This window comes from Rhineura floridana, chromosome 7 (genome assembly GCF_030035675.1).
Source record: "Rhineura floridana isolate rRhiFlo1 chromosome 7, rRhiFlo1.hap2, whole genome shotgun sequence".
Classification (NCBI taxonomy): domain Eukaryota; kingdom Metazoa; phylum Chordata; class Lepidosauria; order Squamata; family Rhineuridae; genus Rhineura; species Rhineura floridana.
Genome location: NC_084486.1, coordinates 131,088,108 through 131,102,825, shown reverse-complemented (window position 1 = coordinate 131,102,825; position 14,718 = coordinate 131,088,108). Strand labels below are relative to the sequence as shown.

General features: G+C 42.9%; 1 protein-coding gene across 1 annotated transcript in view; it reads left to right on the top strand.

Annotated features, from left to right (window-relative positions):
- The first annotated feature begins 707 nt into the window (after nucleotides 1–707).
- Nucleotides 708–14,718, top strand: part of SERPINI2 (serpin family I member 2) — a 43,690-nt gene continuing 29,679 nt past the window's right edge. Inside the window, exons 1-4 of the mRNA XM_061637731.1 lie at nucleotides 708–891; nucleotides 8,962–8,964; nucleotides 9,016–9,243; nucleotides 14,246–14,440. Of these exons, the coding sequence (XP_061493715.1) occupies nucleotides 708–891; nucleotides 8,962–8,964; nucleotides 9,016–9,243; nucleotides 14,246–14,440 (610 nt within the window). The remainder of the gene's footprint in view (nucleotides 892–8,961; nucleotides 8,965–9,015; nucleotides 9,244–14,245; nucleotides 14,441–14,718) is intronic.

The following is a 14,718-nucleotide window of genomic DNA, read 5'->3' as shown; positions in this document are numbered from 1 at the left end:
CTATTGTGATGAAAACAGTAAGGTTAAAAATTGCAGTTCTACCAAGTCAAAATGTTACCAGCCACCACTGCTAGGGGTCACAGATAACCTTATCCTCCACAAGTATTCAAGTGGGGAGAGTGCTGTTGCACTCAGGTCCTGCTTGCATCTGGTTAGCCACTAGTTGAGAACATGTTGCTGGACTAGATGGCTTGATCCTGCTAAAAGACCCTGCTTATGTTCTTATTCACCACAGCCCCAAGATCTTTACCCCTGTTAGTCACCATTAATGTATATGTGAATATGGGATTTTTTTTGCCTTATTGTGCATCACTTTACACTTACTTGCACTGAATTCAATATGTCTTGTATTTGCAAATATCATCCGGTCCCCTGGAGACAACAGAATGGCAGGCTGGATGAGTATGTACAATGCTGGCACCTCACATTCACAAGGGAGGCTATACTCTGAGAACAGCAGCCTCTCATGTAAGGTTATTTTGGAAACAAGTTGTAAATCAAGGTTTCAGAGCACACTGTGTAGAAAAAAGATCTTTACAGAGAATTCACAAAACAGAACTTGAGCTATTTGATAAGGCATTATTAAACATCCTTTCCAATAATTCAACAGCACCAGGAGCTACCTAATACTCTGCAGTATGATGAGAAGGGCATTATTTCCTAGCCTTCTCTTTACCGCCATCGGGATTTGTCACACCTCCAACCCCATGGCTGGTGGCACCACACGTTTGGCAGTGGACTTGTACCGGGTTCTTTCTTTGTCCCAGAAAAGTGGGAACATTCTCTATTCCCCTCTTGGAGCTTCAATGGCCCTCGGAACGGTCCATCTAGGAGCCAAGGGCAAGGCACGTGATGAAATCAGGCAACTTTTGAACCTGCAAGGAAATGATGGTGAGTATCTACACCAGCCTTCCCCAATCTGGTACCCCTTCTTCCACCTGTTTTGGACAGCACCTTCCATCAGTCCCAGCCAGCGTGGCCAGCTATGCTTTGAAATAAGAATGACCTGGCCAGTAGTCTGCTCTTTGTGTGTTGCTGCTGTTTTTAGTTTGCTGAGTTGTGTTTGAACGGTTGGATCACTGTTGCTTTTATATTTTCAAGCTGCTTTGAACAACTCCTTGGTGGAAGGAGAAAGCGGGATGCAAGTTTTTTGAAAAACAAATGGAGTAATAAATCATCATGGTGGGATGAAGCATGTGTAAGCATGCACATATGCGCACACACACATATACACAGGTAATTCTTTTTTTAAAAAAAATCTATACTATTTGTCCAAATCACAATCAAAGTGGCTCACAACACTACTGAAATCAAGCATGAAAACACAATATAATCATTTCTTCAAAAAGACAAAAAAAAAATTCTAGTCCCAATCCCCCCTGGTTTTCCATGACCTTCTACAACAGTCAGCCAATATTCTGTGGTCACTGAACATGCGTAGTTCTCATTGGGCTGCTCTGTCTGTGTGTTCTGCAGAGGTTCCTCCTTATGTATGTATGTATGTATGTATGTATGTTTTTGTACTACTGCAAACCTGGAGGTTTCCCCCAGCCTAGTGATAACCCCTCCTTGTGCTTGAATGGTGCTATTTTGGCTACATAAAGTTCTGCACTCAGAGAATGACCTTCCTCTTTTGACAAGCCTTTTATGTTGAGACCTTACCCCAATCTGTGTCTATGTTGCAATTGCTTTTTAATATGTTTGTAAACTTTTTAAAAACAGACGATGTTTTTAACCTTTTTTCTTTTTTAAGATTTCTTCAAAGCTTTTAAAAAAATGTTTTTAAAGATGTTTTGTTTTAATGTATTTCTAAAGTCTGTTTTTATGATGTTTTAAAGTGTTTTAGTGGTTTTGTTTGCCACCCTGGGCTCCTGATGGGAGGAAGGGTGGGATATAAATTAAATAATAAATAAATAAATTGCCTCCCAGGAAGGACATCATGGCAAGAGCATTATGACAAAACTAACTTGGCTCCATCCATTGATCGGTGAAATAGCAGTTACTCCAGTACTTGCTTTATTCTTCCCTCCTCATTCCTTTTCCCCTTTGTATCATATCTATTTAACTGTGAGCCTGCAGGCAGCAACTACCTTTTCTTTTAATATATGTACAGCGCTTAGATTAATTTAGGTGCTTTTTAAGTACAAACAACAACAACAACAACTAGGCATGGCACTTCTCACTCTGAGACTTTTCTGTTCCAAATCCCAAGTCTTATGAAAGAGTATCTTTAGCCATTAGAGAACATAGATTTTGCCAAAGTTTCTTGAGGCTTTTCACTGTGAGTGACTTGCATAGTGGGGAGGTGAAACAGTTAAACCCTTGCTATTAGCATGTGGTATGACATTTTGGTTTCTATATCTTGTGCAGAAGCAAACACGCACACACACAAACTCTCAACACTGCCTTCTATACAGCTAAAAGAGCTCATAATTGAAGGCTGCTTTCAACTGCAGGGTCTAAGAAAATGTAATAAGTTGATATAATTGCTTATATTTCAAATGCAATCTGGGCAAAATGAAATCTACGAATCAACCTGAGTGTGCACGGAACACATTTGACCTATACACTGTTTTGAAACATTCGACTCTGGGGGAAAAAAATCCTTTGACTTGTAAAGCAAATAAAATAAACAAACAAAAACAAGGCATAAAGACAGATGGACCTCTTTACAGCATTTTTAAGACCTTTCACAGATGATGTAAATCCATCCATTCAAGCAGATAATTTCCTACCATTATGGTTCATCCCCCTCCTTTCGAAAACATGTTAGGAATTCCTCCAAATGCCTTGCTGTCAATCACTGGCACAAAGGAAAGCCTCTAGAATGTCTGTGCAGTACATGCACCCACAGGATCTAGTGATGGTGCCGCTTAATGTTTAATTGGCTCCATACCAATGTGTTTTTGTAAAAACGTAGCTCCCTGAGATAGATCTTGGCAGCGGTACCTGTTTCTCCTATTCAGCACTCATCCGTCTTCTCTGTCCCGCCTCCCCACTCTCACTGAGCAGTGAGAAGGTGAAGGAGCAGCAAGCAGCAGCCCTCTTTCTTCCGCCTTGCCACTGCCATCTAGCCCATCACCCATCCAGGCCCTTCTTTTGCTCATTCCCCCAATTATTTATGGTAGGAAGAATTATTCCTGTATTCAAGGGAATTTAGCCAGCATAGTGTCTGCTCCTCCAGCCTTTGGCCAATGCCAGGAGTGTAGTGGACTAAGGTCTTGGGGCATCTTAGACCCTTTACTTTTTTGGGAGCAGGGTCCCAGCAGGATCCCTATGTCTCCAGCATTCCACAAGCCAATCAACATGAAAGGGGTGTATGTTAGCCACTAACATGCTTCCTTGTCTTTTCCTGCTGATTGGAAGCAATCAGAGTGAAAGGAGGTGAGTCAGCCACAAAGAAGACTCTTTTCAGTAGCTAACCTCTCCCCTCTCATGCTTATTGGCTCCTAGGGATGTCTGTTTTTGTGGGAAAAGGCATTAACAAGGATCTCATTCTCAACCCCACAGCAATAAAAAAGGGCTGGTGGTGGCTGTGGCTGTCATGAAGGGATCCTTCACTTCTGAATTTGCCACTAGAGTACTGGCCAATCCATGATGATCATCATGGCTTCCAAAAACCAAACTTTGTTTCATGCAATAAGTGGATGTGCGCCTTCTGTACAGTACCCCAGAACCCAGAAAACAAGTCCAAAAATAACATAATTGACAACCACCACCTTCCTTCCTCTTTGCCATTGCCACCCTGACCCAGCCCTTTGCTCAATCTGCCCTGGACACTAGTCCTGGGGAGCACTAGAGCATGCTGTAGCACTGCCAGTTGAAGTACAATTCAATGCTAGTTCAGTAAGTCCCTGTACATGAAATGAGGAGGGGGGAGTGCAATCTTGTCATTTCCCTTAGACAGAAAAAAAATGTTTGTGTGCCTGTGGTGGTAGGCAGCGGAGGGAGTTTTGTCTGGAAAGCAATGAGGGCCAGCCCAATACGGTTTGGCACCTGAGAAGCAGCGGCAAATGGTGCCTCTTCTCCAAGTCAAGGCACACAGTTCCCAAAGGAAGGCAAGTTATTTTGGCACCGGAGTCAGAAAATCCCATCAGTGCCTTACCACAGAGTAAGTAACCATTTGCTGCCCATCCCAGATCAGTTACCTGAGACAGCTGCCTCACTCTGCTTAATAATACAGCGGTCCCTGCAGCTAGCGCCACTACGGGCAGTGTGGTAGCTCCAGAGAGGAGCATGTTGGGTGTGTGATTATGGCATTTCCTCCTTGCTGCCCTTACTGGTTAGTTCAGGTGCATCTGGTTAGTGGTTGCCCACCCCACCTGTGTGTGGGGTCTAGCAGATACTCAGCCATGCCAACTATGGAATACTGCCATGGCTCCCCATTTGTGAAATGCTCTCCCCACGGAGGTATCAGGCACCATCACTATCTGTTTTCAGGTGCCAGGCAAAAACATTTGTATGTTTGTGGCCTTTTTTGCTCATCTTTTTAGTGAAGTGTGTCAAGTTGGATCTTCCCTTTATACATATTATTGGGGTTTTTTTTACTCTTGTTTTTAATGTCTGTTTTTGCCAGTCATTTCGAGTTACTTTTGTGAAAAAAGCAACTTAATAATAACAATCATATAAATAGCTGCCATTGCCAGGCACATTGGGCTTCATCAAAAGTATGTGTGCCCACTCATACAACTTAGTGGGCTTGCACATGTTGGATGAGCAGTACACTCCACCTCCTATGCAGTTGATGTAGCACAGGGGTTTCCAAACTGTGGTCCACAGACCACCAGTGGTGCCTGAGCTTCATTCAGGTGGTCTGCGGAGTGTCTGTAAAAATGCAATTAAAAATTGTACAGTGTCTAGCTCAGTGTATTACAATTGCTAGGCAGAAAAATCATTAAGTGGTCCACCTAGACCCTCAGCAATTTTAAAGTGGTCTGAGGGGTAAAAGGTTTGGGAACTACTAATGTAGCGTGTGAAGTGGATGTGTCAGGTTGAATGATGCCTGATCACTCACACACTTAATGAGTATCCTTTCCCTCTCTGCTCTTTCACACAAATGGTTTTTTTTTTTTCATTTTTATGGAAAGCCTAGTCCATCAGCTGCACAGTGAAGGGAATGGCTGCATTCAGACAGCACTTTTTTTGCACTTTCCTGATGTTTCTTTACCTGCTAGTTTTCACATTGTAAGTGTGCTTTCACATGGTGTAAAAGCCATTTCTGGAAACCTAGCAGAATCAAGTGGAAGTTTAGCATTCATTTCCGAGTTAATTGCTTCCAGAGCGATTCATTGTCTGAGCTGTGTGTGTGCCAGTATGTGTATTTACCTAAGTTGCAGGATTTTACCCTGCATTTAGATCGCTGAGACTTAAGACTTAGTAAAATAAGAAAAGCTACTTGATTTATAGAAATACATAGTAGATAGGAAAGGCATACCTAGTTCTAACTAACTAAGTTGGAGGGGCAACGCCCAGACTTGGGTATTGCCCTCATGACTCAGGAGAAAGAACAAAGTCAAAGATGTCTCCTCTCTCCTCAGACAGCTGAAGAAGACAAAAGAAAGAGGGGCAGGTCAGCTTCCCTGAGCATATCAGTTTACATTGGATGGAAGTTAGATAGAGAAGAGCATACACAAAGGTAGGCAAGCCTAGCCAGCTGGAGGATCCTAACTCTATCTTCCTTCTGGAATACAAACAAAAGAACCCAAACAGGAGTTGCTCTTGCCCCATTTCCAACAATCTGCAGGATTCTTTGCCCCCATTTATGCTAAACCAAATATTACAAAGACTTTTTAAAGCTGAAATTCTTTTCATTCTTGCTTGGGAATAATTCCTGTTGAGCCCAGTGAAACTTCTGGGCTCATCCAGGTAACCTGTCTCCTGAGTGTTTGTCCTGATTTGCTCACACAAAGCTTATGCAGAGGTTAGACAATGTCTGGTCTTCATTGAGCATGTGTCTTTATTTGTTTCTGGGGAGATTATATGGCAATCCTCTATCCATCCTGATTTGGTTACAAGCAACAAAACATCCCCAATGGAGCAATAGAGAACAGCAAATAAGGGCAAGTTCAAACATTTCCATCTCTTCCTCCTATAGATAATCCAGAGAGCTAGAGACTTACTGCAGAGTGCAGACTTGCTGTTTCTTAACCCCCTCCAGCCTGGCCTGCATTTTTGTTATTATTATTTGGTATCCATAATACCTTGATCTGCAAACTCTTTCCTCTGGTTCCTTAATATCCCCTCTGGCTGTGTGACTGCCAATCTACAAATTCAAGGAAGTACACAGGACTATCCCAACTATCAACATAGACTACTTACCACCCGCACCATCTTCAATTATTCTTCCATCTTCCAGTTTGTTCCCTGGATAGGCAAATCTTTACAAATTAACCCCTTAACTCCCAGGAGATACATATATACACACACATAATTGTGATTAACAAAACAGAGGTTTTATTGTACTACCAAAACATTTCGGCTTCTGCCGATAAATATCTATATCTATATAATATATAGATATATTGTATAACATAACAACAGTTAAGAAGTCTTACAAATAAAATTCAGTGTGGGACATAGAATAATGGGCTCAAGTTGCAGGAAACCAGATTTTGGCTGAACATCAGGAAAAACTTCCTGTTACAGCAGTACGACAATGGAACCAATTACCTAGGGAGGTGGTGGGCTCTCCAACATTGGAGGCATTCAAGAGGCAGCTGGGCAGCCATCTGTCAGGTTATTTAACTTGCATTCCTGCACTGAGCAGGGGGTTGGACTTGATGGCCTTATAGGCCCCTTCCAACTCTATTCTACGATTCTATGATTCTGAAATAAATAAATAAAAGAAAGAAAAGGAAGGAAGGAAAGAAAGAAAGAAAGAAAGAAAGAAAGAAAGAAAGAAAGAAAGAAAGAAAGAAAGAAAGAAAGAAAGAAAGAAAGAAAGAGGGTCCTCTTCCCACTTGGAAACCTAAAGAGGAAAAGAGAATGGTGCAACCAGGGTGGGGCAGGAGTGTGTGTGTGTGGCGGTGGGGGAGAAAGCTAACCAGACAGGGTGATATTGGTGGGGAGAAAGTGACAGGGTGACATGGGAGAGAGAGAAATTGGCAGGGTGGTGTGGGGGCCCCTGGAAGGGCCCCTTGTTCAGCCCCCCCTCAAACTTGGCAGCAATGCCAGGTACCGCCATACATGCAGCATGCCTTCTTCTTTGGCTCTTGCTTACCCTTCTCATGAACCCGTGTCAACTTCACAGGCTTATCAGTGGCATTTCTGAAGTCCTATGCATGCAGGTACTTCAAGGGAAGAGGAATTGCTCAAAGATGTATCCATGAACCTTTAATCTGGAAAAACTTAAATTGCCCTTGTTAAATGAGAAAGGGCTAAATCCTGCAATAAAAAGAAGGAAACTTTCAAAACTATTAAGAGCTGAAAATGCTGATGCACCAACAATAATGAAATGGTTCCAGAGGATATGGTCAATAGCTTTTATGTCCAGATTGATGCATCTTATTAGAAGAAGACAGACAGCAAAGTAGCACGATTATTAAAAACTGTGCACTAGGATGATAAATAACTTGATAGCGTTAACCCATATGCTAGGTTTTAAAAATTGTAATGCAAAAAATATTATTAAGAATGTACTGTGCATGCATGCATAATGTTGTTATGCGCCAAGCTGTCCTGCTCCTCAAAGTTTTTATTTAGTTCAGCTATGGCCAGTGATCCAGTTATGCTGCAAGCAATTAGAAGAACTTCTGTACTGCTTGAGGCTTGGCAGACAGATTTTGAACTGTGCCACTCTAGCCAACTGCCTGGACTGTATCTCTGGCTTAGCTGGCCTTGGTTATGGCTAATTCATTCATTACATCCCACCCTTCCTCCAATGAGCTCAAGGTCATGCACGTGTTTGTCCCCTCTTCCCATTGTATCCTCACAGCAGCCCATCAGGTAGGTTAGATGGAGAGAGTGTGACTGGCCCAGTGAGCATCCTGGCTGAGTAGGAATTTGAATATGGGCCTCTCCAGTCCTACATTCCCCAACTCAGTGTCCCTCAGAAGTTTTGGACTAAAACACCCATCAACCCTGATCTTGGCCATGTTGACTGAGTCTAGTGGAAGTTATAGTCCCAACCAGGTTGGGAAAAGCTGTACAACACTCTATCCGCTAACCAGTTTGGGAGGGGGGAACTGCAGACCCAGGAGTTGAATGTGGCCCTCCAGGTGTCTCTATCTGGCCCTCAGGATCATGTCCCTTCCCAGTCCAGACCCCATATCCCCAGGCTATGCCACTCACCAGCTGTGCTTCATTCCTTTTTTGAGTACTTTTCCTTGGCTGGATTATGTGTTATAGTTTTATAATTGCTTTTGCACTTGTAAACCGCTTAGAAGCCATTTTGGAAAGTAAGCAGAATGATGATGATGATGATGATGATGATGATGATGATATCCTTGAATTGTGATAATGCCTGGATGGACATGTATGTGGGTATATATAGAAATCTCTGACTTGTACTGTACAATGGCATGAGTCACTCCTTCTGCTCCTCCCACTTTTGCATCTAACCCTGCGCATCACTGGCTTGTGACCCCTCAAAGATTGCCCATGAGGGAATGCAGCCCTTGGGCTGAAAAGATTTCCCCACCCCTGTTCTACATCATTCTGGCTCTCAGATCAGTGCTAATTTAACAGGGTGCCTAGTCCATCTTGGGCTATGGGACCTAGCAGTCTGTCATTTTATCAAGGCTGTGCACTCATTGTGCCCAGCAGTCTCATTTAATAACAAAATCAGTTCTCCGGAGAGGTTATTCTGCCATTCCATTGTTACATTTTTCCAGATATAATGGCATTTGTATTGTGGGACTTCTTCTTTACAGCAGACTTTCCTTAGAGATCACCTGAAAAGTCAGCTGGGGTGGGGGAGATTATAAGTGCATGTCTGTATTGGATAACTGCCCTATGACATAGCTGGTTTGTGTTCCTTAAATGAAGATGTTAACTCTTAACACTTATTTTCTTCAGGTGAAGCTTTCCTGCCACTCCAGACACTGTTCTCTGTCACCTCCAGAGGAAAGGCATTTACATTTAATCTTGCCAATGCCCTCTACCTTCAAGAAGGATTCATAGTGAAAGAACAGTATCTCCATAGCAACAAGGAATTCTTTCAGACGGCTGTAAAGCTGGTGAATTTCCAAGATACTAAAGCTTCCGCAGAGGCTATAAGTACTTGGGTAGAAAACAAAACAGATGGTAAAAACTCTCTGCAGCTTCCTTGCATTTGTTTGCTTCACAGCGCTTGCAGGTTTGGCCTTGTTGCTTATTTTCAAAGTACAGGGCTGTGGGGAATAAACTGGCCCGGCCCTACCATTAGGCAGGGAGTGTGGGTAGCAGCAGCAGCAGCAGCAGCAGCAGCAGCAGCAGCAGCAGCAGCAGCAGCAGCCCCCCCCGACATTCCTTCTGAGCCCCTGGCCATTCCACTCTGAAGGAGATAAGGGGTGTGTGTGCCACAGGCCTGTGAAACACCCACTAAACTAGCTTGCGATCCTCAGGTGTGTTGGTAATGGTGGAGCCTATCCTGTTGCCAATGTTGAAGAAAGATGTAACTGTTGAAGGTGCCATCTTGTCCTTTGCCTCAGGCAGGAAAATATCTTGGGATGGCCCCTGGGTTAAATGCACATTCATGCGAATAAAAAAGAAAAGCCTTGAGAAATTCTGTGCGCCCAGTACAATTTTAGACCTTTCAGATTCCCCCTTCAAAATATATTTTAGCTCCAAGATAAAGCCCAGCCTTATATATTCACTAATATGATCTGACATTTTTCACATAAATCATAACAGTAACCAGGGATACCTAATAAGTAACACATTGTTATGCGCCCTTAACTTTAAATTTGTTATACATATTATGTCATTAAATTTAGGTTTTATATGCATAGATGAAGTTATTTTTGTGTAATATATTTTTAACAATACAACTATTATTTCTTTAAGAAAATATAGTTTAGTTCCACCTCCCCTGTGAACACCATGAAGACATGTGAATCACCCACCTATGAAATTTTGCTGAACTTAATGCATATCCTTTTGAATTGCTGCTAATGTTTCTCCAAAGGATGCCCTTTAAATTGACCTTAAATTTTGCTTAAAGTGAAACTGAATGGCAACTTAAAAAAAAAGTTAGAGGCAGAGGTTATGCTTTTAACAGCTGCATAAAAGGCAGAAAGTCAACAAGTAAACCTTTGTCCAGCATAGAGATGTCGTGATACTGCACTAGCTGTTTTTGTATCTGGTATTGACATAATTTGCTCAATTACTCCAGAGAATGCAGATGGGTTCATCCCAGACTGTTACATTTCTCTATATTCCCTGTTGTTTTAAGTGCTGATTTATTACAGATCTTTTATGTAGCACTTTCAGATGTGAACTGACTGTAGCATTCTTTTCCCACCTGCAGAAGGAGGAGAGGTTGGTGTTGTAGCTGGTGTATAATCTTGCCTCTTTAGCTCTACAGCAGATGTGGCCCTCTGGATGTTGCTGAATTGCAACTCCCATCTCTCCCAGCAAGCCAATGGCCTGGGATGATTGGAGTGGTAGTTCAGCAACACCTGGAAGGCCAAAAGTCCCCCATACCTGCTCTAAAGGATGCCCTCCAGATGTGAGTCTCACTAGCACAGTGCCATCTAGAGACATCATTGACATCATTGTCAATTATGGCATCATGGAACCCCTCCCATGGTGGTCCTGGAGATGGAGGAGAGCAACAATGCCATGTTCTGCATCAGGGAGCAGCAAGCCAACCATCGTTTTAAAGTTCCCACAATGCCACAGTACATCATTGTTCTGGGGGTCTGTGGGAAATTTAAAATGGAATATGGCTTCCCCACCAGATAAGCCCATAGGCTATAGGGTTCAGCATTAGTTCTGAAGGCCTCTTGTAAGGGAGTTGGGCTCTGCAGCTGCTTGAGGGAGCCAGGTGCTGCTGCCAGGTCTGTCATTTTAGGCCACATTTATTTATTTATTTACATCCTAAACAACCTCTCAGAAGGAGCCCAGGGCGGCTAATGTGTTGCATTCTAGATGTTGCTAGACTACCACTCCCATCATCCTTGACAGTTGCCATGTTAGCTGGGGCTGATGGGAGCTGTAATCCTCAGCATCTGCAGGACACCACACTGCTTACCCCTGCTGTAGGCTGACTTTTGTTGCTGTATTATTATTATTATTATTAGAAAAGGCTTGACTGATGAATCCCTCCATTCCCTATCCCATGCCAGATGAAATTGATAGTTTGTCAGTTTCATTTTGCATCTGCAGACTTACTGCAGAGGTGGAAGGAGTGTTGCCAAGTTTTCACCAAAGCTTTTCAATTTTACCCCCCCCTTCCAAAAAAATATAATTGCAGGCTCCACCGCTTCTGTGGACATGCAACCTTTTAAGGAAGGAAAAGAAAAAAGATCCCACCTTTTTGTAGCACAGCAGTGACAGCACTGGCAGGAAATTATATGAGTTGCATTGGGCTGGAGAGGATCTTTTTCTCTTCCAGAAGGCTGCCTTCCATTTGCAGGGGGACTAGATAATGAGCGATCATCATTGGACAGAGTTAGTAGCTAGAAAAGAAAACTGTATTTTCATTATTGTATAAAAGCACCTGAAGGAAGCTGCAGCTATTGGTTTTCTGGCCCTCCTGTATTTATCAGAGGCACAAGAGCTCTTTCCAAAAAAAAAAAACACCTGGCAATCCTAGCTGTGTTCCCCCCTCCCCCCAAAAAAGGTTAAAACAACTTCAGGATTCTTAATCCTTTTTGATACCAGAAACCAATGTTCAAATACAAAGAAGGCAAATATTTGATCTGTCAACAACAAATGTTCCATTTCCCACATTTACTGTAAACAATGACTAATATAGGGAGATCAGAGGAATGAGTTCACGTGTTTGGATACATGTGTCAAAAAACAGCAGCAGCAGCATTTCAATGTAAAGCTGGAAACAGCATCAAATAACATGCTGTCACTCCCAGATTTGCAAGCAGAGAATCTGGTGAAAGGTCAATGACTTAACACTGGCTTACAGCCATCTATGGGGGCTCCTTGCAATCAGTAAATTAAAACTTTACATCGGTTTCACGTCACACAAACCCCAGAATTACAGCATTCTGCATTTAATTCTCCCTCTCCCCTCCCCCCCCGTTCTCTCACGCTAAGCAGTATAGTCTTATATTAACAGCTGGTTTGCCAACTGAAAGTGTCCTCCTTCCCTAGCTAAACATTCTCTGTAACAATTAGGGGCAAACCAGGCATTACTCTTATCACTGGTGCCAATGGGAGCTTCTGCTCCCCATTCTGATTGGGATTGCAGTGGGGGCAAAGAGTTAAAGTCCCTCCAGTTCAGAGCTTGAAAAAGTTACTTTTTTAAACTACAACTCCCATCAGCCCCAGCTAGCATGGCCACTGGATTGGGCTGGTGGGAACTGTAGTTCAAAAAAGTAACTTTTCCAAGCTGTGCTCCTGATCAAGCTTGGTCCCTGCCCTCCAGGACCAGCTGTTTGCTTAATCAGGGATGGGGAACCTCAGACCTGGGGACCACATGCAGCCTCTCTATCTGGCCCTTGGAACTTTCCTCAGGCCACAGCTGTCACTGCCCCTACTTCATATCCTGAGTGTTTTTGCCCAACTGAATGTTCCCTTGACCTCTGATCATGCCTCTTGTTTCTCTGGATGGAGGACAGAGAGGGGTGTTTGAGTGTGTGCAGAAACTTGCCTACTGTACAAAGGTAAAATTTACATTAGTTGCTCTGCCTACTTTTGCCTCTGGTCCTGCCCACCACTCGCAGGTGGCCCCCAGGTTGCCTGGAAGGGAATGTGTCCCTTAGGATGAAAAAGAATCCACATCCCTGTGTTAAACAAAAGTCAAAACAAAAATAAATTTAGCTATGCAACACCAAATAATCTGATAAAACTCATACCTAGTTTGGCCCTTCAGCTTGTGTGCCAATCTGAATCTCTTTTTTTCTTTTTTGTAAATTTTATTGTAATTTCATAAAATACAAATTTCTTAACATAAGCTCCAAATTTAAAATAACCAATAAATCAATAATACATAAATATGCACGAAACAAGCACATTAAATCAAACTTGTAGAAAATTAAAAAAATAATTAAGGTTAAAAGAAAGCATAAGGGAAGACTTAACTCAATCAGATCTCACAAACATGATCCAATGCCCACTCCTGTCAGGCCCAGGATGAGACTCAGGAACCAGACCAGAGGTTGTAAGTAATTCGTGTTTTATTAGGGTAATGTCCAAGCAAAGACTGCGTCTTCTCATGAAGCAATACAGGGATACAGGTCCTGCGGCATTGGGAGAAAGTTGACAGAGCAAGGGGCTGCTTCCCGCCTGTTCTTTAAGAAGGGGCCAAACGGGCGCTCAACCTTTCGCTCCTCCTTAACTGTTCCTCAGGTACCGCCCACCTTCCCCCCCTTCTCTCCTGTCTTTTCAGCTGTCTACGTGTGCGCGGTGAGGGGGGAAGCATCGGCCCCTCCTCGTCTGAAGTTTCCGATTCCAGTATGGGGGATAGGGGAGGAGCTGATGGTAAACTGCCTCGCCGCTTTTCTGCTGTGGGCGGCCCTCCCTCTTCTCCCTCTTGCTCTGAGCTTCGAAGAAGGGGAGGCGTGAGAATATCCAGGGAGGATTCTGAAACTTCAAAGCTCTCAGGCTCCCCGTTGCTAGGCAACCCTATCGCTGGCCTTTCCTCTGTTTCGTCTTCACTCCAAAGGGGGGAAGTTCCTCCCCCTCCCCTCTGCCATCCATATGAATCCTCTTCTCCCAACTCCCCGGGACCCCAGCTCTGCCTCCCGACAACTCCTGACCATAATCCAATACAGATAATGCCATCTCCAAATCCTACAAGAAAAACAATACACATGGAAACATAGAAGACCAGAAAGCAATCTCCACAATGAAATCTGCACCTAGAGATTTATTAGATATCAAGTAAGAAAATGATAATGTCAGTAATAAAAGTATTGACCAAAACAAGGCTAAGGCCTACCTCTACAATGTAAAGTCTGCTTGCAACCCCACACTGGTTCTCATGAAGCTGTTTCGTAGCAGGCAAGCTATTTTTCTCTTTTATATAGTTATTTTTAACTAGCTATTTTATTTTTATATAGCTATTTTTTACTTCTCTCCATCCAACTGTATCTTGGTCAATTAGAGAAACAGCTGACCACATTGTCAGTCTCTTTCTGCATAGGTAAAATCAGACATCTTGTTGCAAGCAATGATCTTGGTCCCTTGACTAGACTTTTGCTGGTGAATGCCCTTTTCTATAAAGGGGACTGGAAGCAGACGTTCAAAGCAGAGGACACCAGTTTGATGGCTTTCACTAAGAGTGACGGTTCTGTAACCGAGATACCGATGATGCATCTTCAGCTCACAGCAAAACTGGGTAATTCAAGCATTCCATTCTGTGGACATGTGTTTGAGCTTGTATGTAGGGACAGACAGATCAATTCATTTCTGGTCCATGCAAATGTCTTAAGTATTTATTCATAAGTCTGTGTTCCATTCCATTTCCTCACTATTGTGTGGTTTGTTTTTTAAAAATCTGAACAAGAATGCAGAGCAATTTAATTCTCCTTCATCCCTGTTTGTACATCTGTATGTCCACTAAATACTACAAGAGCAGTTGCCAGGTTGGTGAAAAAGTGTAATGTAGACTCCACA